This window comes from Oryctolagus cuniculus, chromosome X (assembly GCF_051225735.1).
Source record: "Oryctolagus cuniculus isolate XC-2025 breed Fujian yellow rabbit chromosome X, ASM5122573v1, whole genome shotgun sequence".
In the NCBI taxonomy this organism is placed as follows: domain Eukaryota; kingdom Metazoa; phylum Chordata; class Mammalia; order Lagomorpha; family Leporidae; genus Oryctolagus; species Oryctolagus cuniculus.
The window spans coordinates 66,121,630-66,147,854 of record NC_142888.1 but is presented as its reverse complement, the minus strand read 5'-3'; the positions used below and the strand labels follow the sequence as shown (position 1 = coordinate 66,147,854).

Below are 26,225 nucleotides of genomic sequence, written 5' to 3'. Positions count from 1 at the left end.
ATTTCATAATATTAATTATATATATATGCTCATATTGTCCAAGGCTGTACATTCACAAGAAGGTATGCATATAGTTAGATTCTTAAGTGCAAAGTATCATGCTTAAGACAATTGTTCTAATTAATTTTATATAGTCTCACAGGAATTACAAAAAATGTGATTTTTTTTTGAGAGAGAGAGACAGAGAAAGGTCTTCCTTCCGTTGGTTCACCCCCCAAATGGCCGCTAGGGCTGGAGCTACGCTGATCGGAAGCCAGGAGCCAGGTGCCTCCTCCTGGTCTCCCATGCAGGTGCAGGGACCCAAGCACTTGGGCCATCCTCCACTGCTCTCCTGGGCCACAGCAGAGAGCTGGACTGGAAGAGGAGCAACCGGGACTAGAACCTGGTGCCCATATGGGATGCCGGCGCCGCAGGTGGAAGATTAACTGAGTGAGCCATGGCTCCGGCCCTTGATTTGATTTAAACAATCTGTTTTAAAAAGAATTTTACACATAGGCTGGATATGCTATCAGACTAATTTATGAGTCTAGTAAAGCTGTTACTTGAAATGTGCTATATTTTATGTAAGTCAGGAAAATTGGAAATTTTCTTAATCTGCCGTTCATTGTCTGAAATTTGATTAACTGAAACAATCAGACAAAAATCAAATCTCTCTGCAAAGTTCTGTAGTAAGAGATTCATAAATCAATGTTTTACCTTGCCATCATTGTTTTGGTATTAGCTGAGTATTAAAACTTACTAATAATTCTACTTTAATTGGGAGAACATTCTAGTTGTTTGTCGCTTGTGATATGCACTGCACAGAGAGCACTGCTGGGCATGTGATAGGCACTCAACAAATATTTGCTGATCAATTGATTAAATTAGCCTGGGCTGTTACTATTCGCTAGCTATCACTTGCTGAAATTCAATTGAAGAACAAGAGTGGAAGTGTATGAGAGATAACTGCATGGAGCTGAGGGGAAGAGAACAAGCTGCTTCCGGTTTTGGAGCAATTTGTGTTTTGGGGCAAAGAAGAAAAGATGTCTTAACATTTCTAAATTTTTTTTCCTCTTCTTCTCTCTGTTAAGTCTCTGGAAAAGCTTTCAGAAAAGCGATTACCTTTACAGAATATAGCTTCAATACTACAGCTTTAGGGCAAGGAACTAAAATTTTTAAGCACATACATTTTCTTCTATTAAGAGATAGGCAAATGGTAGAAACTAGTGGAGATATGCCCTCCAGGAAATTAGAAAGAGCATGGAGATTTCTTTAAAAAAAAATTGAAATAGATCTGCCAGATGATCCAGCAATCCCAATGTTGTGTATAAATTCAAAAGACATGAATTCATTTGATCAATAAGATACCTGCTCTATCATGTTTATAGTACCCCTGTTCACAATAGGCAAGACGTGAAATCAACCAAGGAGGCCGTCATCAGATCAGTGATTCAACAAAATGTGGCATATACATATACAATGGAATGTCATTCAGCTGTAAAAAGAATGAAATTCTATCATTTGCAGCAAAAAGATTGGAAATGGAGGCCACTATTTTGAAGGAAATAACCCTGACACAGAATGTCGAATACCACATGTTCTCCTTTTTATGTGGGAGCTAAGATTGAAAAGAAGAAAGCAAAGCGGAGGCCCATGTCTATCAGTTCTGTTGCAAATACAGCGTTTTGTCAAAATTTGTATTAAATATTTGCCCCCCAAATTGTAAGAATTATCTACTATTATAGTATTAATGATTTTTTGAATATTTTAAAATTTACTTTTTATATGTGAAGTTGAACATCTTTTGATTCTTTTCTATTTTCCTGCTGCAGTCTGGTCTTTTTACTTTTTATTTATTGAACTCTAGTAGAAGCACCAAGCCTGTGACTATAATATAAATTAAAAAGTTACCGCAAAAGACCATTAAGTTAAAATAAATTATTCGTTAAGAAAGAAGGTAACAAAAACTCAAAAGCGGAAGGGAGGTTGGGGGGGGAGGCCGCTATAATTCAAAAGCTGTACTTTGGAAATTTATATTTATTAAATAAAAGTAAAAAAAACTCAAAAAACCTTGTCTATTTGAATTTGGAATAGTACAGATGAATATATTTCAATAATAAAAGTGGCCTGTACATTTCAAAGGAATAGTTCACTAGGCTGAAAATTTTTTGAAGTTGAAAACCTTCATATTTTATTTGTTTTCTTCTACATAATTTTAATAGTTACATTTTACGGACTAGAAGTGATTAAGAAGAGGGAAACTGGAATTCTTGGATGTTTCAATAAAATTATAAAAAAGTATTCAGATATAAGAACAAATTTGATTTCATCCTACTAATTATCAAAATACTATGAAAATAACTGAAAAACATAAGTAAAATTACTAAATTAACATGTGGGATTATTTTCTTCTAATCGAAAATCACTGCAGAGTGCACAATTACAAATCTAGATTCCCTGAAATTATACCCTCTAACATGTTTCAAAATATTACCTTAATTCTAATCATGTAGACATTTGAGAAAATATAGAATATCTTCACTGATTTCAGAAAATAAGCTGTTGAATGCTAGCATTAAATTCTAAATATAATTATATAAAATACATGAAATAGCTTGTCACAAGAATAGTCAGAGAGCAGTCCTCCAGACAAGAGCAAGCAATTTAATGTTTTTTAAAAGCTACCATCCTTGCTGGACTGGACTGGTGTTCTTATCATGAATCTCTCCATGGTTTTGCTTTTTATATGACTCCTTGTTGAAACAAAAGGCCCGCTTTTAAAATAAATCAAACACCCTGACTAGTTGTTGCATTAACACTATATGGGCTGATACATTCATTCTGTAATTTAAGAAATAAACAGAGGAAGTCAGAAAAACAGACTAGGAAGCTCTAGACCCTTGTCCTGCAATGGAAACATTAAATAAACAAGTGACTGACTAACATAACATTATAATAGCTGTGGAAGTCAAAGATCTATAGCAAGGAAGCAAATGTCCAACCAAAAAAATGCTGAATTTAAAGTGGCAGGAGAATTTGTTTTTACTTTACCTTGTCACATTCCCTTTCTGGTGTGCATAGCATGGTTTAGGGGAAGTAGTGACCTGATCCCCAGTCCTTTCTATGAAGAGAGGGCAGGGAAGACTAAACTTGTAGTGTGCTAACTACTGTGAGATCTGCCTGAGATATTGGTCTCTTTATCCCTCAGTTTGGAGTTCAGACAGCCAAAAGTGGCATAGCTCAGATCTCAAGCTAGAGGAAGTGGCGGGAAGCAGTGGGTAACACTTGTGAAAATCAGAAAGAAACAGCAGATCCACAGAAATTTAGAGAAAGAGATTACTAACTGAGGGATATTAAAGGCTCTGGGGGAAACACTCTGAGGAAAATTAAAATATTTAAAAGTAACCATGTATATAAGAGGATTGGTAACCATTATGTATATATGCCTAGGGATGACAAATAGACAAGATCCAAGAAATCTTAAGAATTCATGCTTGATTGATTAGTGAAGGACCTCCAATGCATGGGGTTAGAATGAAGAGACTTGAATAGGTGTTTTTGCTATTTTTATTTTTCAAATGACTGATCTAAAAAATTCATAAGGTACACAAAGAAACAGGACAATATTGTCCATTTGAAGAAATAAAATAAATCTCAAGAAAATGTCCCAGAGGAAGTGCATGCATTACACTTACTAGAAAATGACTTTAAAGTAACTATTTTATGTTTAATATAAGCCCCATGGTAACCATAAAGAAGATACACAAAAGATGAAGAGAAAGTAATGACAGCATATACTAAAAACAAATCTATGGGGCCAGTGCTGTGGCATAGCGGGTTAGACCCAGCCTGAAGTGCCAGCATCCCATATGGGTGCCAGTTTGAGACCTGGCTACTCCACTTCTGCATCCAGCTCTCTGCTATGGCCTGGGAAAATAGTAGAGGTGGCCCAAGGCCTTGGGTCCCTGCACCCACATGGGAGACCTGGAAGAAGCTCCTGGCTCCTAGCTTCAGATCGGCTCAGCTCTGGCCGTTGCAGCCATTTGGGGAGTGAACCAGTGGATGGAAGACCTCTCTCTCTGTCTCTAACTCTCTCTGAAACTGTCTTTCAAATAAATATAAATAAATTAAAAACAAATCTAATAAATCACAAAGGGAGACAACAAGAGAGAAATAAAGAAACAAAAGAACTATAAAACATAAAAAAAAAACCTAACAAATGGCAAGAGTAAGTCCTTTCCTTTCAATAGTTAAGTATAGATAGATTCAATTCTTCCAACGAAAGATAGAGTGGCTGAATGGATAAAAAGCAAGATCCAATGATATGTTGTCTACAAGGGACTCACTTTAGCGTTAAGTACACACATAGGCTGAAAATGAAGAGATGGAAAAAGATATCCTATGCAAAGAGTAACTCAAAAGGAGTAAGTGTGGCTATACTTATATCAGACAAAATATACATTCAGTCGAAATCTGTCAAAACAGATAAAGAAGATAACTATATCATGATAAGGGAGTCAATTCTTCAAGAATGTATAATGATTATAAAAATACATGCTTTGAATATTGGAGCATCTAAATATATTAAGAAAATATTAAAATAACTGAAGGGAGAAACAGACAGCAATACAATACAGTAGGAGATTTCAGCACTTCACTTTCAACAATTGAAAGATCATCCAGAGAGAAAATCAATAAGAAAATAGCAGACTTGAATAGTGCTAAAGACCAAAAGAACTAAAAGGACATCTACAGAACAATTCATGCAACGGCAGCAGAGTACACTTTCTTCTCAAGAGCACACAGAACACACTCAAAGACAGATCATGTCTTAGATCACAAAACAAATCTTACCAATTTTAAGAAGGTGGAAATCATGTCAAGTGTCTATTCCACCAATGTTATGAAAATAGAAATCAAAAATAGGGGAAAATTGGAAAATCTACAAAAAATGTGGAAATTAAAACAATACATTCCTGAACAGTCAATGAATCAAAGAAGAAATTGAAAGAAAAAATTAAAAAAAAAAACCTTGAGGCGAATGCAAGCAAAAATACAGTGTAGCAAAACTTACAGGATGCAGCAAAAGCAGTTATGCTTTGGTTTCAATGCGTTCCCTAAAAGTTCATGTGCTGAAAAATTAATCCACAGGTTTATATATTAATTGTATTTGGAGATGGGGCATTCAGGATTCAATCAAGATTAGATGAGATGATGAGGGTGGGGTCCCTATGTTGCTGTTAGTAGCTTTGTAAAAATAAGATAGAACAGAGTAAGCTGTATTGTCATGACACGCCTACCACAACATTATGATACAGTAAGAAGGCCCTCACCATGTGCTGAGCAGTTGCCTGTGACATGTTCTGGGACTACTCAGATTTCAGAATCATGAGTCAAATAAACTTATATTCCTTATAAGTTATCCAGTCTCAGCAATGCTGTTACAGCTCCAAAAAATGACTAAGACAAGTTATAAGGGTGAAGTTTATGCCAACATTAGAAAAAAATATATGTCAAATAAATAAATTGCCTTTATACATCAAGGAACTAAAAGAACAAACTAAGCCCAAATTTAGCCAAAGGAAATGATAATGATCAGAGCAAAAATAAATAAAATAGAGACTAGAAAGATAATAAAAACAATCAACAAAACTAAGATTTGGATTTTTTTAAAAACATAAAAAAATTGGCCAACCTTTAGATAGGTTAATCAAGAAAAAAGAGAGAACCCAAATAAGTATAGAGGAGATATTATAACTGATATCATAAAAATATAAAGGAACATAAGAGACTATTATGAATTAATTCCTAGACATATACAACACATCAAGACTGAAACATGAGGAATTAGAAAATCTGAGCAGATTGATAAAGAGTAAAGAAACTGAAACAGTTATCAAAAACTTCCAAATAAAGAAAAGCCCAGGAGCATACAACTTCATAGGCGAATTCTACGGAACATTTCAGGATGAATTAACCCAATCCATCTGAAACTCTTCCCAAAAATTGAACAGGAAGTAATTATTGCAACCTCAATTCACAAGGTAAGTTTTACCTTCATACCAAAGCCAGACAAGTAGCTCATTAGAAAGAAAAATATAGGCCCATATATCAAATAAACATAGAAGCAAAAATCTTCAAAAAGAAAAAAATAAAAAATCACATTAAAAAGATCATATACCATGATCAAATGGAATTTACCTGTAAGATGCAAAGATGAGTCAACACATACAAATCGATAAGTGTGAAACACCACAATAAGAGAATGAAGGATAAAAATCCTATGATCATCTCAATAGTTGTAAAAAGTATATATGACAAAATTTAACATTCTTTTATGATAAAATCTTAATAAATTGATGTAGGTACATATACTTCGTCATAATAAGATCTATATATGAGAAGTTGATAGCCAACATCATGCTCAACAGTGAAAAGCTAATTTTCCTCTAAGATCTGAAACAAGACAAGGATGTCTACTCTTACTATTTTCATTCAATATAGTATTGGAAGTCCTAACCAGAACAATTAGGCAAGGAAAAGAAATAAAAGACAACCAAATTGGAAAGGAAGAAGTAAAACTCTCTGTCCTAAGGACTCCACTGAAAAACTGCAACTAGTAAATGAATTCAGTTTCATTGCAAGATACAAGAATCAATATAGAGAAATCAGTTGTATTCTATCCACTAATAATAAATTTCTCAAAAAAATAATTAAGGAGAAAATTGGATATACAACAGCATCAAAAAAGAACAAAACACTCAGGAGTAAATTTCACCAAAGAGGTGAAAAATCCATGTAGTGAGAACTGTAAGACATGGATAAAATAAACATAGCATGGCCCAGATAAATGGAAAGATACCTGAAGTTCAGAGAATGAAAAAATATTGTTTAAATGCACACACTACCCAAAGTGATCCTCAGATTCAATGCAATATTAATCAAAATTCCAATGGTATTTTTCACATAAATAAAGAAAATAATCCAAAAATTCTTTTGGTACCATCAAATAAGGAAGAACAAAGTTATAGAGGAGAATACTTCCTTGCTTCAAACTATATTACAATTTAATGATCAAATCAGTATAGTTTTGGACTAAAAACACATAGATCAAAGGAACATAATAGAGAGCCCAGAACAAATTCATACATATCTGAGTATAGATAGTCTTTAGGATGCCAATAACACGCACTGGAGAAAAGGATATCCTCTTAAATAGTGTCTAGAAAATGGTATATCCACATGCAAGAGAATGAGTTTTGACCCTTATTTTGCATCATATACAAAAATCTGCTCTGAATAGCTTAAAGAGAGATAGGAATTTGGCTTAGTGGTTAAGACAACTGGTTAGGATGCCCATATCCCACAACAGAGCACCTAGGTTCTACTCGTGGCTCTGGCTCCAGATTCCAGCTTCCTGCTGGTGCAAATCCTGTGAAGCAGATGTTGGTTTTCTGTCACCCATGTGGGACACCCAAATTTTGTTACTGGCTCCCGGTTTTGGCCTTCCCTGGGTACATTATTGGAGTGAACCAATAAATGGGACCTCTCTCCTCTCTCCTCTCTCCTCTCTCTCTCTCTCTCTCTCTCCCCCCTCACTCTGCCCTTCAAATACATAAAATTTAAAACTGAATTAAAGACATAAACATAACATCTGGAAATGTAAAAATCTCAGAGGAAAACATGGAAAAGCTTTTGGACATTGGTCTTGGAAATGGTAATTTTGGATTTGGTAGCAAAAGCACAGTCAACAAAAGTAAAAATAAACAATTGGGACTTCATCAAAGTAAAAAGTCCACAAAATAAAAATATAGCCTATGAAATAAAAGAAAATATTTGCAAACTATAAAACTGATAAAGGATTAATAGCCAAAATTTATAAGGAATCCATACAATTCATTAGCAGAAAAATTAATAACCCAATTAAAATGGTGGTGTGCTAGATGGGTGGGTGGATCATTTCTAAGGTGAAGAAATGTTCTAAAATTAGATTGTGGTGTTGCTTGACCAACTTTATGAATATATTAAAAACTACTGAATTGTGCACTTTTAAAGTATGGATTCTATATTGCATTGTATTGCAATTCTAGCTCAATAAAATTATTTAACAATAATCCTTGATAAAACTACCTACTCAACTCACATTGCAGTTCCTTTTTCAAAACTTGAATGCGTCCCTAGCATTATTTTGACCAAATCATTCAATTTTACTGGCCCGCATTTCCTCAGGTAAAAATATAATTTGTATTGATACTATGTCATGACCTATAAAGTTCATTCAACTATGAAACTTCAAAGTTTAGATTTCTAAAAAGTTCTGAAGTCCACAAATAGTGAAGAAAGTTGGAAGTAACAAAGCACATTTACCAAGGGGATATATTATATTTGTAAATTGATTTTTTTAGAAATAAGATTTATTTATTTGACAGGGAGAGTTACAGAGAGCGGGAATGAGAGCTAGAGTGAGAGAGGTGAGAGAATCTTCCATCTGCTGGTTCACTCCTCCCTCAAATGGCTGCAATGGCTGGGGCTGGGCCAGGCTGATGCTAGGAGCCTGGAAATCCTTCAGTCTGGAAATCCATCCAGATCTCCCACCTGGGCAACAGGAGTCCAAGTACATGGACTATCATCCTCTGCTGCTCTCCCAGGCACTTTAGCAGGGAGTGGGATCAGAAGTGGAATAGCTGGGACTTGAACTGATGCTCTAATTTGAAATGCTGGAATTCCAGGCAGCAGCTGAACTTGCTGCATCAAAACACCAGCCCCTGGAAGGTATTTTTAGAGGAACCTCAAAGTTTCAACTTCTATTAATTTCTAAGAACTTATGAAGTCCATGAGAGATAGGAATTCAGTGAATTATCAAGCCACAATAGTACTATAACAAAAAAACCTGTATTTATAGCATTTGTCTTCCAAAATGCTTCAATATGCTTACACATATAATTTTTAATAAACTGTGATCATAGCAGTTCTTTTATGATAATTTACTTATTAAATTTATTCCTGACATGGAGATAACATGAAAAATAAATGGCACCTAAGAAATCAATATGGTTGTAATCAGGCTCCATGAATGAGGTTTGTGTGAACAGTTTTTTGAATGGAATTGCAATATCCTGGTATAGTCACCTCCTGTCAGTTTCTTTCATACCAATTCAACCCTTAATATAGTATTCCCAAGAGGCTGCAAAACAACTAATTTCAACTTATCATCTTCTAGAATTTCTTCAATTTGAACTTATTCTCTTAAAAATATTTATTGTATTTATTTGAAAGTGGAGAGGGAGAGGAAGAGGGAGAGGGAGAGGGAGAGAGGGAGAGAGGGAGAGAGGGAGAGAGGGAGAGAGGGAGAGCGAATCACCATCTGCTCGTTCACTCCCCAAAAGCTTGCCATAGTGGGGATGGACCAGGCTAAAGTCAGGAGCTATTAACTCAGTCTGAGTCTCCCACATGGGTGTCAGGAACCCAGGTAACTTGAGCCATCACTACTGTCTCCTAGGGTATGCATTAGCAGGAAGTTGGAATTGGGAAAAGAGCCAGGGCTCTAACACAGGAACTGCTTTATGGGATACAAGTATCCAAACTAGCATCTTAATTACTCTATCAAATTCCTGCACCTGTACTTATTCTGCTGGATAGCTTGGAACTAGACTAGCCTCCAGGAGTGGGATCTCAGCTTGAAGTTAATTGGTTTAACAGGGAGAAAAGACAGACTTCTCTGTAATAAAGTCCCAGAGTCAGAAAACCAAGACATTTTTTTGCTTGATTACATTTTTATAGATAGAAAAGTTGTCAAGCTGACAATAGGCTCTTTAAGTCCTGTTCCAACACTGTTGAGAGTATAGCTTCGTCAAAACCTTAGAGGATAACCTTCATGGATTCCACCTTCTCAGGATGCTTTGGTTTCCCCAATTCCCATCTAAAAGAAAGATAGGGTAAAGTGATACCCTAAAGATTTTCTCCTTTTTAAGGATTTTATTAATACATTAGACTCTCAGGATCATAGCAAATGCTTGATAATTACTACAACACAATTCTCATCAATTCTCAAGTTAATGTGATATCCATACAAAGAGGACAGATTCTGTGTAGTTCACAGATATAATTTTATAATATAATGAACTTACTCCCTCGCCTCGTCCCTCCCTCCCTCCCTCCTTCCTTCCTTCCTTCCTTCCTTCCTTCCTTCCTCTTTTTCACGCTCACTCTTTCCTTATTTGTTAATTTTTGAGATAACATATTTTTAATTCACATTATAGTCAAAGGCTTAATGCTCTACTAAACAGAGTTCAACAAGTTAAAAGGTGCTAGTTCAATGGGAATATGGACAAGGGCTATAAACAATAATCAAATGAAAATATGATCATTTCACTCATATATAATAAATTTTAAAATAACCACAGATCATTAAAACTATACTAGAATATCTTTCTTTAAAAGGTTCTCTTTAAACTTTCTCTACCATACTATCACAGGTCAAACTGGCTTGAAGGAATCTGGTATAATATAGACAGGCATATATGGGATTTAAGTTTTGATGAGGGAGACAGCTGACCTCCAGTCTTTCAGACAGTATTGCGTGCTATTTTTTCTTCAATTACTCTAGGATGATTGTGGGTTCAGTGATATTTTACTTGAAATGGGATGTAAAGGAGAAATGAACTACCAGAGTTTCATTAACTTTCCAGTTCTGAGTTCATATGCATAAGGCGGCTTATGTGCCAGGGAAGGTACAAGGATCCTAGCACAGACTGTCATTTCACATGACAGCATTCCTGTGAAGTAGGCATTGTTCACTACCTTATACAAATAAGGAAACTCTTACACAGAGAGGTTAAGTCACTTGCTAGAGGTCATACAAGTAGAAAGTGGCCAGATTTGAATGTCACTCTGTCCAGGCTCCAAGCTCATGCTCTAAATTGTTATGTCAAGCTGCTTTCCTTTTAAGGAGATTGGTATTCAAAAAAAATTACTAAGTTTTAATACATTTAAAAGGTTCTTTTCATTAAAAAATGTAGTTTCTTTAAAAGTTCTGTCAGAAAAAAGAGTCTATAAAAAGGTAAAACCACAGGTTAAATTAACTTTCGGGGAGTGGTGTACTTAGGACAAATTAAAAATTAAACTCTGCATTGTTGAGGCTTTTAGTAACTCACATTAGAGTTCAAATAGTCATGCTGAATGGTAAAGCAGAAAAACACCAAGATGGATAACAGATTTCTGAGCTGGAATTTTTCTTGGGCAAGTAATTAAAATCTGCTTAAAGAGGTCAGCATTGTGGTGAAGCCAGTCAAGCCGCTACCTGAAACACCCTCATCCCATATAGGTGCCGATTAAATTCCCTGCTGCCTTGCTTCCCATTCAGCTCCTTGCTAATGAGTCTGGGATTCAGCCCCTTGCTAACGTGTCTGGGAAAGCAGCAGAAGATGGTTCAAGTGCTCAAGCCCCTGCTACCCAAATGGGAGACCTGGAAGAAGCTGCTGGCTCCCAGCTTTGGCCTGGCCCAGCCCCGGCTGTTGCGGCCATCTGGGGAGTGGACCAGGGAACGGAAGAGAGGTAGAGACAGAGAGACATCTTTTCAATAAAAATGACTATATAATTATAATGGGGTACTCTTCTGCTAGGGCCAGGTGCCAGAGGAGCACTTCTGTACTGTTACTGGTTTTAATTTTGAAGCAGTGAGCTTTAAGAAGGAGGGAGTTAAGAGAATATGAGGGTGGGTGGGCACTGAGTACAGTGGTTAAGAGGCTGTTTGGTACATCTACATCTCATGTCAAAGTGCCTGGGTTTGTTTTCTGGCTCCACTCCGAATTTCAGCTTCCTGCTAATGCACATTCTGGGAGACTGCATGTGATGGCTCAAGTAATTGGGTCTCTGCCACCCATTGGGGAGATCCAGATTGAGTTTCTAGCTCCAGGGTTCTGCCTGGTTCAGTCCCTACTGTTGCAGGCTTTTGCGGAGTGGGCCAGCAAGCTAGATAATGCAAGATCGATCTCTCTCTCTCTCTCTCTCTCCCACTCCCTCTTCTCCTCCTTCCCCTCTCCTTCTCCTTCTCCCCCTCCCTCTCTTTCCTTCCTCCCTTCCCCAGAAGACAGTTCATTGAATTGGTTGCAAACAGCCTGGAAGATTCTTAAATCTAGTTAAACCTTAAGTATGGTGGTTGAACAGACAAGAGGGTCTAGCCAGTAGAAAGCAAAATACAAACAGCCATGTTCTGTTATTCATATTCTGTAAAACACATTTTTTTTTCAGAGAAGAACCATGGCCTTAAGCGATGTTCTGAGGTAAGTGTATACCTCATCACTAAACAATTTATTTGAAGTACATCTGGACAATGAATATGTGAAATGGCAAAGAAATAACACCTATTTTGTGTGCACAGGTCTAAAATTGCCTTCATTCTTACTCTGAATATGACATTTCCCTATGAACATTTTTAGAAAGATTATTTATATTTAGAAAGATATTTATATTATAGTGGTAAACAATGTTTTAATGAAGCATTTGCTTTCAGAAGAAGCACTTGGCTGCTATCGCAGGCGCTGACTTCTCAACCACCGACACCTGGAGAAATGATTGACTTGCCTGGCTCTATACCCAGAGAAGGCACCATTCACTGAGTGACATCTCCCCAAACTGTAAGTAAAGACCATTACAGGAATAATCTATGTTCAAGAGGATGAGTCTAGCCAATTTAATCCTATTTTAGTGATGGGAAATGCGATGCTTCCCATAAAGCTACCATTTCCTGAACAAAATCATTTTAAATGTCAAGGGAAAACTGCCATGTTATAAAAATGACTATATTCCGTTAAAAGAAAACTCATCATTTTAAACATGACAAAGAAATCACAAGACTCTTCAAGGAGTTGAGCCCAAAACATAGCTCTGAGTCAAAAATTTTGCTACTTTAAAATACGAGTTGAATGACCCAGGTCCCAAGTCTAACTGGATATGAACATAATTTATTAAAAACCAAACACAGCTTTTTAAAGCAGTTACAAAATAATTTTATACGTTACCTGGTAATTGTTTTGGTTTTGTGATAACCTCAATTGGCTTGATGATGCAAAATGTGGAGAAAAGTTATTCCGTGATGGATTTGTAGTACTGTACATTGTACTCGAGGCTGTGTGTAATGAGGTCCGTGGTGTCAAATGGTAGTCTCTAGTTTGATACAGTACATTGTCTGACAAATCTCTGATATTCACCATTTGTGAATTTGGCATATTTCTTCCTGGTCCTGGCAAAGTTGTACTTTGGTTCTCAGCTCGAAGGGAACTGCCACTTTCATAAAACCTTGAGTAGGTTGGTATCTGTGCTCCCATTGATGCCAACTCTTCCTCTCTGGCATATTCATCCTCAGCATCTCCTGTCTCCATTGCAATGGACAAACAAGTTCCTTCTGCTGAGCTAGGCTTCTGCGGAACATTGCCCCCCAGAATTCTCTGGGGGTAATCACTAACTGCCAGTGAAAAAACTTCACGGATTTCCAAATTTTGGGTTCTACAGTAAGGGTCTCTAATAGTTGGCTTTTGTCCACATAAGTTATGTGATGCCAGACCTGTGTGTTCAGGCTTATATGACCTTTGAATCCCAACTGGTTCAATTTTGCAAGGTCGGTGGCACACAGATGGCTTTTGAGGTACTGTCATTTCAGAAGCTTGTACTGAAGAGCTCCCATAGTTTTTCTTTGCGTGATTGTATACTGAGTTTCCAGCATTTACCACACTTGTCTGTCGTGACAAAATAATTGTTTTTTCACCCAGGAGCAAAGAGGCATTTTTACAGTGTGCTACTTGTCTTTGAACAGGAATGTGCAACTGAAATTCAGTATCGTTTTTACTGGCTGTTTTCTGAATAGGAGTTTTATGTGCTTCTGTAATTTGTGTATTTGTATACTTGGTTGTCCCTTGTCTACTTGCTGAACTGGCTGGACTGTATATACCAGTTACAATGACGTCATTATTGGCTGATGTCCAAGAAGACTGTTGGCTTGAGGGTTGAGCAATATTAACCACATTTCTGACTGTAATGTCTGGAGCTGCTAAAGAGGTACCAGAAACAGTTGCTGTTGTTGTTCCTGATTCGGAATTCTTACTACTCATTTTTCTTCTCTTATTGCCAACCCACGTCTGGAAGGATAAAAAATAGTATTTTAAAAAAATTAGCAATAATGCAAGAAAAAAACAATTACTAGATTATAAATTCTATTCTCATTTGTCTTAGAATGAACTGAGGCCTACACAAAGGTAAAGTTAAAAAGATATTATGAAAGACACAGTAAGTAAAGTATAGGGCAAACATGATCAAAGTCTCCCAAATATCTAGGAACTTTAAGACTACAGTATATTATTGCTCTTCTTTTCCTCAAAACCCATCCAATTACTACATATCAAGAATTATAAAAATGTTTATATACTTTGATCTAGCAAATACTTTCCTGGAAATTTATATTAAAAATAATCACAGATGTAAATCAAAGTTTATGTGTGACGATCTTCATCATGAATTTATTAATGACAATGTATTTATTAATGATAATGGCTAATTGAAAGCATACTAAAGGTAGACTAATGACATTACAAAGTGTTCATAGGATTTTGAAGCATATATATGTTTGCAATCTTCAAGTTTAATGATATTTTTATATGGATATATATTAACTTGGCTAATTTAATACAGCTAATCTATATTATTTTTAGGTATTTATTATTATAAACTGTGTTTCAATGATTTGTTCCCTTGGTTCATTAGAATAAAATACTAGAAGGGAACTATGATGCTCTGATGCTTTCAAAGTACCCTCCAATGTATGAGTGTTATGGTTTCCTCTACTCCCACTAACAGTTTGTATTATCTTTTGTAGCCTTTACTAGTTTGAGAGTTAATAAAAGGTATGTAATTGCTGTTTTGATTAGAATTTCTATGATCACTATATTACTTTGATAGAATTGTATTTCCTTTACCTTTATCCATTTTTATATTGGGGTGTTTGTCTTTATAAATTGATTTGCAAAAGCAATTTTCTACTAAAGATAGTAACACTTTGTCACAAGTTGCAAATACTTTTTTTCAGTTTGTCATTAATATATAGTAGTTATTTTCTTTTCTCTACATACTAAATTTTATAGAATGAATATATATTACTTTCATAACCAGAAAAAAAATTACTAATAAAAATAATGCCAGTGGTTGGCATTTAAGATTTGATTACAAAATTCACACTTTTATACAAGTAATTTATTATAATTACCTTGGTATTATTGCACTGAATCATGACTCTTCCTAAAATACGCAATTATAATACATTCCATAAAGTGATTATCAAACTTATAATTATTCCAAAATGCATAACATATTATAAACTACCAAAACACATTTTTCTATTAAGAATTAAACAAAAGAAGTAGGTACATGAAAACATTAAATGAGCTAGCCTTACACAAACATAATACTGGGTATATTTACTTAGCGTTTTGTATGATGTGTTTCCGAAGACCACATCTGATGTATAATAAGCAACACAAATGCTGCTATAATACAGAAAATAAAAGCTAACATATATTGAATCTCCATTATGTCTGCTTTATAAATATTGGCTTCTTTGGTAGGGTTTTTCTAATTTTATTAATGAAGAAACTGAGGTGCAGAAATAAGTAGACTGTGCCGAAAGATATCCTGCCAGCTAGTGGCAGAGGAAAGATTCAAAGTCAATTCTACCTGAATTCAAAGCACATTTACCTTCCACTACCCCACATGCAGTGATTAGAAATTTCTGAAATAATAATCTTTGTTTATCATTTCACTTTTTTAATTATAATTTTTTCCGTAAAGAAAATGTTCCAGAAACTGATGCTCCCTTTTGCTTCACATGCAGCAGTGGAAATTTTAAACTCAATCTTATTTACTTTCATGAAACAGCAGGAGTGAAAAATCACAATTGGAAGGACATGTGAGTATAAATGTCAAAGGAGAGAATGGAAAAAACTAAAAGTCTTTAATATTTATACCCAAGAGACATATTTAAAAAGGAACGTTTTTGAATAAATATAATTTCCTAAAAGGTACATTTTACAAATATTCCAAACAAACTGCTGTACTTTGTCTTTTCAAGTAAAAAAATGTATGGGGGGACTAATGTATTTGTACAACTTTGAAAAAATGTATCCACATGGCTGAAGAAGCTTGTGAACTAATACAATTGGGATTCAAGAACTATTACACCTGGCAGGCAACTCTGGGCTCTATTTATGAAAAACAACACAACCTACTACGTTCTCATCACACAATACATATCTCAACTGAGGAAGTCTAAGAGTGTCTTAGTGCATTGCAAATTTACGTGGCTTACTTACATAGTTGATACGTATACTTTGTGTATGTTTATAGTTTATGCATATAATGTATATTATGTATAGCTATTATATAGCTTGCTAGATATTTATATTATGTACTCATCAAAAATAAAATGGAATAATAGAATAATAAATATGCATATATGAAGCAACTATCTAGCAACCTCATTTATTCAGAACATGGCCAATGTCATAAGATCCATGGACTTCCCTAGTAGGACAACCCCTAACCTTAAGACTCACTTTAATGATTTTATATATAATTTTAACAAACATGGCATTGTAGTCTACAGCGAATTAGAAATAACAAAACCAGGGGCATTGGTGATAGAGACTGTTTTGGAAGGCACCCTTATAGCAGCAAAACTAAAAATGTTCACTAGATATTGCACACTAAAAAGAAGATAAAAGGAAAACAACAAAACTAACTTAAAAAATTAAATACTAGTCTGTGATTCTTAAATAAAGGGGAAATTAATCCTATGTATGTTACCACATTGTGAGTATTATTATTTTAAAGCACAATATAATTGATTTCCATAATGAAAACCTTGAGTCAAAAAGTTAAGGATTCAGTTGTTTTCCACATGCTGTATTGAAGAAAAGTAGGAAAGTATATATTTTAAAAATATTTCCATTGTTGACAATAATAAAAATTCATTGCCTAATAACTGAATTAAATTTTACTGAAAGTTGAATGGAATACACAATTTACCATTGCTTATCATACGTAAATGATTCTCCCTGTAAATGTCTCACTGATGAGAAGGAAAAAAGTGGGTCAAACAAAATCCATATGATGACAATTTAGAGTGGGGAATAAATAAAGTACACACATAGGAAAAAATAGGGTGAAAGGCATTTAATCACCAATGCTTGATATCCATAATTTTTTTCCGTTTTCTCTTATGAATTCACTGTCTCTAAACTTTTCTTTTTCTATGCATTCTTCTTGGTTTTCATGTTATTTTATCCTTTATCAAATTGTTAATACAGTGAGACTTGAGGTCTTTTGAGGAAAATATAACAAATATTTTTTCAAAAATAATAAAAAAAAGTCTCAAGTAGAGCATATAGACGTAGCAAAATAATGCAGGGGCAGGGGCAGGGGCAGGTTGTGGAGTGATGAGCCTCTACTCCATTTTCCTTTGACTAAAAAAGCTATCAAGATTGACTCGAGATGTAGATTAGGAACACTTCATTTCTCAGTACAGTTGACATTTTCCTAGATTAGAGAGAATGTATTTGTTTTACACTGTTGCTTATAACTTCCATACCATTTTACTCGCAATCTTACATTCTAAGAATTTATATCTTTCATTTCCATTGCTTGTTTTAGATTTCCACACTCTTTGGAGTATAAATATAAATCTTTGTATTTCAGCACTCTCAATCTTCAAGCACAATCAGGTAAGTTATGAGGGGAAGATTGTTAATAACAAATTGGAAATATGAAAGATAACAGTCCACAGTATAGCTGCCTGGGAAGGTTTTTCACTGTAAGGCAATGTAAGATAAAAGGAGAAAAAAACAGGAAAGAAATTACTATAGAAAAAAGTTTATATTTTTAAAGTGCAATTCATTGAAATATTACCTGTATTTGTATTATTTCTCCTAAGGCAATTCAATATTTTCTTCTGAAAGTTCATTTTGTAAAGATATTTTAAATAGGGCATATATAGCTATCAAAAGGCAGTGTTTCTGGTTGTATGATTGTTGATAATCATCAAATAAGAAACAGATAACCTGGATACCCAGAAATGGTGGCATAATTCCCTATTTGAAGGTGAACATATCATTTAGTATCTAGGAAATATATTTTTCAAAGAATTCTGTTTATCAAGAGATTTTTATCTTTTAAAATCTTTGAAGGCACATCTAACAGGAACATAAACTTAACAACAGACATACTTTCTCTTTCCCAAATTAGTCTAATGAATGCCAAGGATGAGAATGTTAATAATCTTTAAATCACTAAGGTTTGACACCAGTAGGATTTGTAGCATGTTCAAACAAACATGAAAGAACCTGTGCACTCAATAAAATCAGTGACAAGTTGTGTTAGCCTTATCTTATGCCTCCTCTCTATCACTTTCTCATTGCCTTGCAAGATTTACAGCTGAATAACCTTGGTTGTGATAAAGAAAAATTTCCTCCCTTGGGATTTCTTGTCTCTTACTTGTTAGCCCATTAAAATGCATGCATCTTTCTTAGAAGGACTCCGTTTTCATATAATAGACTAGGTTTTCCTAAAAAGACACAGATACTAAAGTAATAAATGATTGATGAAAAATTCGAATACAACAAAAAATATCCTAGGTACACAGTATTCCCATGCTAAGTGCCTGTTTTACAGTTACCACTTAGGAAGACCGTATCTAGACTAATTTGTTGTTTAAAGAAAGCATAAGATCAACAATTAATTGATTACAAAGATATTTGTTAGTTCAATTACGATTTTCAAAAGGATATGTTTACACTGCAAAGGTTTTAGTGTTTTCAAGGTATTTATAGAAACAAATACATACTAAATGATTAGTTCTATTTGTTAAAAACTAGATATTTTATAGCAGGGAAATGAAGTTGCTTATAAGTTAGTGACTTCATGCCCTAGTTTTTTTTCATATTAAGCAAATATCATTTATAATAAAAAGCTATAAATTTGAGTGTAAGACCTCAATACTTACCCTGACTACACTGAAGTCCAGCTTAGTCTCCTGTGCACACTGTAATATGAGCTGGAAGCAATTTTTACTTTGATTTGTCATTCCATTTTCATAATAACGCTGTAAAATCCTTTGTTGCTCTACAGTAAATACAGAACGTAGATTCATCTAAAAATAAAAGAAAATACTCTGAAAATTGGAATAAGAATTTGGTATGTGTAGAATTTGTACACTTTTCATCTCTTGATACAATTTCAGGGCTTCCAAGCTGCAAGATTTCTTTAAGTGAATTAATCTCCAGTAATGGGCAGTAATTTGTGTGCTAAAGGGAGACAGCTTCTCACTGAAAAATATATATAATGCAAACATTGAGTTTCTTTTCAAAAAGAGCACCAACTTTAAGGACAAAAAGGAAAAGAAAAAAAGAGAGGAAAGCCCTTATCTGGTTAGTGTCAGTGCATGGGGAGAAAAAAAGGTTCTTTCACTGAAATAAATATTTATGGCTAGCAAAGCCAGAGATGGTGGTAGCCATACGTGGTCAATTATCACCAGGGACACTCACTGTTCTTTGTCAAGCCAGGCATCTGGCATATGTCTTAACAGGCAGAAGCTACAATGTGGAACAAAAGGGGGCTCTTATTTTTCCTCTTTCTGGGATAAAGGGGTTCTTTTATATATTAAGACAAAACCTTTCTTTAAGGCTTGAAGATAAAGGTGTAGTGACTGTGAAAATTCCCTTGTTTTAGGCAATTCAAACCAAAATAATTGCTTTAATAACTACAGTCTGTAAATAAAATTCAAAATCATATATATTTTATTAACAATAAGCCATGTAAAAACAATGTACCTTTTAGTTAAATTGATAGTATCATAATTAGACAAGGTACATAAAATGCAATTTTTTTGCCAGTAGATTGTGACATTTGTTATTAAGGGACAGCAACTCTGTGAATCTCACAAATCAGAAGCAGGTCAAATTCTTTTCAAAAAGATGAATTCTGGCAGTGCATTTTCCAAAGAACACTTGTAATTAGATTAAGGCAATTTCATATTCTTATAAAACTTGTCACACTGAAATTGTTATTTCTACAAGTTGACAGAAAGAAAACCTTTCATAAAGAAAGTGTCCCTTCAAAATTAGGAAAACATCAACAACAAAAACACTACGAGCCAAAGCAAATGGAAAATTTTCTGGTACATGTGTATAAAAACAACCAACTACACTGACATGGAAATAAAAAGTAATTTCCCTTTCTTTTAATATGCTGAAAAATATAGCAGTCTAACAAGGAAATTGAAGACAGTCATGCAGCCATCCACTACAATTTGTACACCTGACTCTCTCTTGCTCACACCTTTCTCCATATAAAATGTTAAGAGAACTGATTAGAAAAAATCAGATGTAGGAGAGGGCAAGGGAAAGATAAAAGTTGAATTTCTCCTTGAAATCCACAGAAACAAAGGTCTCCACTGACTTTCTGAAGAGGGGTCTCTTCAAGTACGCTAATGTGGGAGTACAAATCTCTTATATGCAACTTGGCCAAGTTTTCAGGGATGTTTGGATCAGTTAATAGGCACAGTTCATAGGAAAGAAATTTTTATTATTGTGGTTGTCAGTTTCCTGAGCAGTTCTGGATTATTTTTCCTAAATGGCTCAGGCACAGTCAGTAAAAAAATTAGAAGATAGAGGTAAAAATACCTGAAACTCCTTCTCTGGTGCTGATTTTTGAATCAATTTACTTTGGAATGGGTTTGAAGAGTGGTAAACTTCAATTCACTAACAGGAACAATCAGGGCAATGGCTCTGATGCTCCTCTACAAAGCTGTTCTTGCTGCAAACAGCCTAGAGTGCAAGATATGGGTGATTCCCAAGTGTGATGATATCTTCCCTTATGATATAGGGATGTTTTCTTATTGGCTAGCTGTAGCTGTTACACTTAGTCAAGCATGATATGAACCTTGCAAAAGCACAGCAAGTCTTTCACCACTGATAACCAGTAGCCAAACCTAAGTGACTGAGTACTTAACAGATTTCTGTAGTTTACAACCCTGACCACAGGGTTTTTAGTTTTTCCCTTCAAGACAGTGGCAGTAGGATCACTTTGTTCATGAGAGCTACTATTTTTCCTTCAAATTAAACATTCTTTACCACAACAAGATAACCCCATCTGAGTAACATGCCTTGTCATTATCTCTACTCGCACTAGTTATCTTGGTCTACGAAGGGGCAAGATATTAAATGGCAGCACAGCCAAAATTCTTCATTTTTTAAAGATTTATTTATTTGAAAAACAGAGTTACAGGGAGAGGTATAGACAGAATGAGAGAGAGGTCTTCCATCCTCTCGTTCACTCCCCAAATGGCCGCAACAGCAGCAGCTGAGCTGATCCAAAGCCAGGAACCAGGAGCCAGGAGCTTCTTCTGGGTCTCCAATGTGGGTGCGGGGGCTCAAGCACTTGGACCATTCTCTGCTGCTTTCCCAGGCCATAGCAGAAGCTGGATCTGAAGTGGAGCAACTGGGTCTCTAACTGGAGCCCATATGCAGTGCTGGCACTGAAGGCCATGGCTTTACCTGCTATTCCACAGCACCAACTTTGACAGCCAAATTTCTTAATCATTTGTTTAAAAAAACAAGAAGAGGTTTTTTTCTTTCAAAAAATATTCACTTTTAAAATTGGGTTCTTATTAATGTGGAAGATAAAATGACAAGCCGTTGATTCCATACAAATTGAGGTCCACTTGGTTGTAATGTGAAGAGTGGCTTAATCGGTAGATTAAACACTGAAGTAACAAGTCATTTAGCCTTACTCCAAGATTTCTTAGTCTCATAGTCTTCCACATCATACTGCTCACTCAGCAGATGCTAGCCCATAAGAATAAAATGACTTGTGTTCTAATGTTAAGTTCCACTTCTGACTATTCGGTAAGTAATTTAATTTATATGAACATCTGTTTTTCAATCTGTAAAATGCTGGATTATACAACTTGGTTTGCCTACCACCCTGGATTACTACCAATAAGTTAGGATATGTGAATTCATTTTTCTTAATTGTAAAGCACGGTAAAGTTGTAACATATTTGTGTGTTTAGTACAATTCAAACTTCCAGTTTATCTATCATACCCAGGAGTGGAATTTCTCATGTCTCTCTCAGGTTTAGGGCTCAGCACTTTAAGGAGCACTTTGTGTCTTTGAAGAAAGATTAAATTAGTTCAGTATGTGCTATTCAAGCAAGCAGAACAATTTTAGATATATTGCTTCAGAAGTAGCTGAAAAATAAAGCTTCTAGGATGACTATTGCTTTAGGGGTTCCAGACAGTTAAGGCTGTCTGTATTTTCACATGGAAATGTTTCAGATACATTTCTATATAACCCTGTCCCAATTTATTTGATGCAATACTTAAAAGAAGATCAATGCCCTAACAGTGTCCTAGCTGGTAAATAATTTAAAAGGTACTAAAAAAAATTCTTATAAGTAATCATTCATGAAAAACTTGATTTTAAAGATAGAGTGAATCTGTAAAATCCTCACTATTGCCAATATAACAATTCTCTTCAGTATTAAATATTTGAACATTTGAATTCAAATGTTTTTGTTTATAAAGAGAGTTGCTGAAATTAACATAACACTTTGAACACCTTTATCTCGGTCAACATGACTATTTTAATGCTGTCCTTTTTATCTTCTATTATTGTTTGCTTTTAATTTTCCACATTTTTCTATGTAAGATTTTATGAGTTAAGAAAAAGTATGTAATTGTGAAACCATCACTGTGACAAATAAGTCACAGAAATGTTCCATGATTCCAAAAAATGTCCTACATGCTACCTTTTTAAAACCAACCTTTCTAGCCAAAAGTTCTTGATAATCACTGATCTATTTGTATAATTTTTTTTACCTTTTTTTTTGACAGGCAGAGTGGACAATGAGAGAGAGAGAGAGAGAGACAGAGAGAAAGCTTTTCCTTTTCCGTTGGTTCACCCCCCAATGGCTGCTGTGGCCGGCGTGCTGCGGCTGGCGTACCGCGCTGATCCGAAGCCAAGAGCCAGGTGCTTCTCCTGGTCTCCCATGCGTGTGCAGGGCCCAAGCACCTGGGCCATCCTCCACTGCACTCCCGGGCCACAGCAGAGAGCTGGCCTGGAAGAGGAGCAACCGGGACAGAATCCGGCGCCCTGACCGGGACTAGAACCCAGTGTGCCGGCGCCGCAGGTGGAGGATTAGCCTAGTGAGCCACAGTGCAGGCCTGTTTGTATAATTTTGAATTTATTATAGACTACCATATAACTGAAATCATACATTATATAGCCTCCTGAGGCTAGCTTTTTGTACTTAGTGCATTTAAGATTCATGTGTGTTGTGTGTCATCAGTAGTTTTTCCCTTTTGCTTACAGAGTAGTATTCCTACAAATGTATTACAGCAAATTCATTCATCTATTGAATGACATTTGGACTGTTTCAAGGTCTGTTGTATTAATGAAACTGTTGAAGTTATTTGTAGACAGGTTTAATAACTAGCACTGCTGTATCATATTGTAAATATACGTTTAGCTTCATAGGAAATCGCTAAACTGTTTTCAAAAGTAGCAGTACACATTTACATTCTCATCAGCATTCAATGCATGTTTCAATTTCTTCACTTCCTCATCAGCAATTGTTACTGTCACTTAAAAAGTAATTCTAATAGGATTGTAAATATGTAATATTATTGTGGTTTGATTTGTATTTCCCTCATGATGAATGACATGGAGCATCTTTTCAAATATTTATTTGTCATCCATATATGTTCTTTGTGGAAATATCTCCTTCAAATATTTCCCAAATTTTAATTTATTCTTACATTTTAAAATATTTATTTCTATTCGAAAGCCAGAGCAGCAGCAACAGCAGCAGCAGCAGCAGCAGAGAGAGAAAGAGAGAGACACAGACACAGACACAGACACAGACACAGACACAGACACAGACAGGCACAGACACAGACACAGAGGAAGATCTTCCATCCTCTGGTTCACTACTCTATTGGCTGCAACAGCTGGGGCTGGTCCAGGTGGAAGGCAGGAACCAGCAATTCTATCCAGGACTCCCACATGGATGGCAGGGGCCCAAATACTTGGGGCATCATCCACTGCCTTCCTAAGTACATTAGTAGGAAGCTGGATTGGAAGTGGAACAGCCAGGACATAAACTGGCACTCCAATATGGGATGCTGGCACAAGCGGTGGCTTAACCTGCTGCGGCACAATGCCAGCCCCAAGTACGTGACCTGCTGTCTCCCAGAGTGTGCATCACCAGATTGGAAGAAGAGGCAATTTGAACCCAGGAACTCCAATATGGGATGCCAGGGTTTCAAGTGGCAGTATAACCTGCTACTCCACAATGCCTGCCTTTCCCAAATTTTTTAATTGGATAATTTGCCTATTTACTGAATGTGGAGAGTTCACTACATGTTCTGGATTTGTAAATCTTTTATCAGAAATATAATTTGAAAGGCTTTCTCTATGCATATGGCTTGGCTTTTTCTTTTATTGACAGTGTATTTCATAGGATGGAAGTTTTTCATTGTGATGATATTGAATTTCTCATTTTTAAAGTATAGATGGGGCTTTTTTCAGAACAAACTGTGCTTCAGTGTGGCTATTCTATCTTCTATACATTCCCATATAAATTTTAGAGTCAGTTTGTTGATAACTACAAATGATCCTCTTGAGACTGATTGAGATCGAAACTATCAGTTAGGAAGACTTGGGATCTTAACAATATTGTCTTCCAATTCATGAATAATACATCTCTATATAGATCTTCTTTGATTTCTTTCATTAGAGATTTAAAGTTTTCAGCACACAAATCCAGCATATATCCTGTTAAATTTATATCTAATTGTTTCCTGCTTTTGGGGGAGAGTGGTGGTAATATTGCAAATAGTATTTTTTTTTCAAAAATTTCCAAATGTAGGTTGCTGGTTTCTCAACATACAATTGATTTTGATATATTGACTTTGTTTTGTAACTTTGCAAAACTCAGTTATTATTCCCAGGAGGCTTTTGATTGATTGGTTGCTGTTTTCTACATAATCACAGACACACAAAAAAGATAGGTTTATTTCTTCTTTCCTCATATGTATGTCTTTTATTTTTCTATCTTGTCTTGTTAATAAGTTGTCTAAGACCAACAGCATGGCGTTTTCATTGAGCTGCTCTCAATTTTAAAGGGAAAGCATTAAGCTTTTCATCGTTAAGTATGATAATATTGTAGCTTTTTTATAGATTTCCTTACCAGGGTAAGGAAGTCCCCCTTCATTTTTAATAATGAGAACTGAGAGGTTTTATTACTAATACTATAATTACCATGAATGGGTGCTAAATTTTGTCCAATGCTTTATCCTGCGTCTCTTGAGATGACTGTATAGTTTTTATTCCTTAATCTTTTGAAATGATACATTATTGCAGTTGATGTTCAAATGTTAAGCCAGCTTAGATTCTTGGAATAAACCTCACTTGGTTGTGGTTATTGTTCTTTTTCTATTTTGTTGAGAATTCTTTAATCTATATTTGTGAGGAGTATTTGTCTATGGCTTCGGTTCCTTGTACTATATTTGATTTTAGTATGAAGGTAATGAATTAGAAATTGTTTCCACCATTTATATATTTTGGAAGAAATTACACAGAGTTGCTAGTATTTCTTCCTTAAGTGTTTGTGAGATATCACCAATGAAGCAATCTAAACATGGAGTTTTGTTGAAAACTTCTGAAACTACAAATTATATTTCTCTCTTACTCAGATTATCTGAGAGTACTTCCAAAAGTTCCTGAGTTTTGGTAGTTTGTATCTGTCAAGGAAGTGATAGATTTCATCTAAGTTGTTGAATTAAAAGGTATCAGGTTACTTGTATTTTCTTATTATTCTTCTAATGCCTTTGTGGTCTGCTGGTAGTATAACATTCTCCTTTTTGATACCAGTAATTTGTTTCTTCTTATTTATTTGTCAACTCAGCAAGTTCACCATTTTGATTGATCTTCCGAAAGAACTAGTATTTAGTTTTAATGATTTTTGTTATTTTTCTTTCTTCATTTTTGTTGATTTCTGCTCTTATTTTACTATTCTCTTCATTCTGTTTGGTATTTAACTTATTCTTTTTTTAAATTTTCTTAAAATGGAAGCTTGTACTATTGATAGGAGGCCTTTTTTCTTTTCTAACTATAAGAAATTAATGTTTAAAGGAGCATGTGCT

At 35.1% G+C, this 26,225-nt stretch overlaps 1 protein-coding gene across 2 annotated transcripts in view; it reads right to left on the bottom strand.

Annotated features, from left to right (window-relative positions):
* Positions 1–26,225, bottom strand: part of HDX (highly divergent homeobox) — a 150,511-nt gene that overhangs the window by 99,600 nt on the left and 24,686 nt on the right. Inside the window, exons 2-3 of one of the 2 annotated variants that reach the window (XM_017350008.4) lie at positions 19,022–19,168; positions 12,999–14,111 (exon numbers count right to left, since the gene is read on the bottom strand). In XM_017350008.4, the coding sequence (XP_017205497.2) occupies positions 12,999–14,111; positions 19,022–19,168 (1,260 nt within the window). The remainder of the gene's footprint in view (positions 1–12,998; positions 14,112–19,021; positions 19,169–26,225) is intronic. The other variant, XM_051827391.3, reaches the window with a different exon arrangement.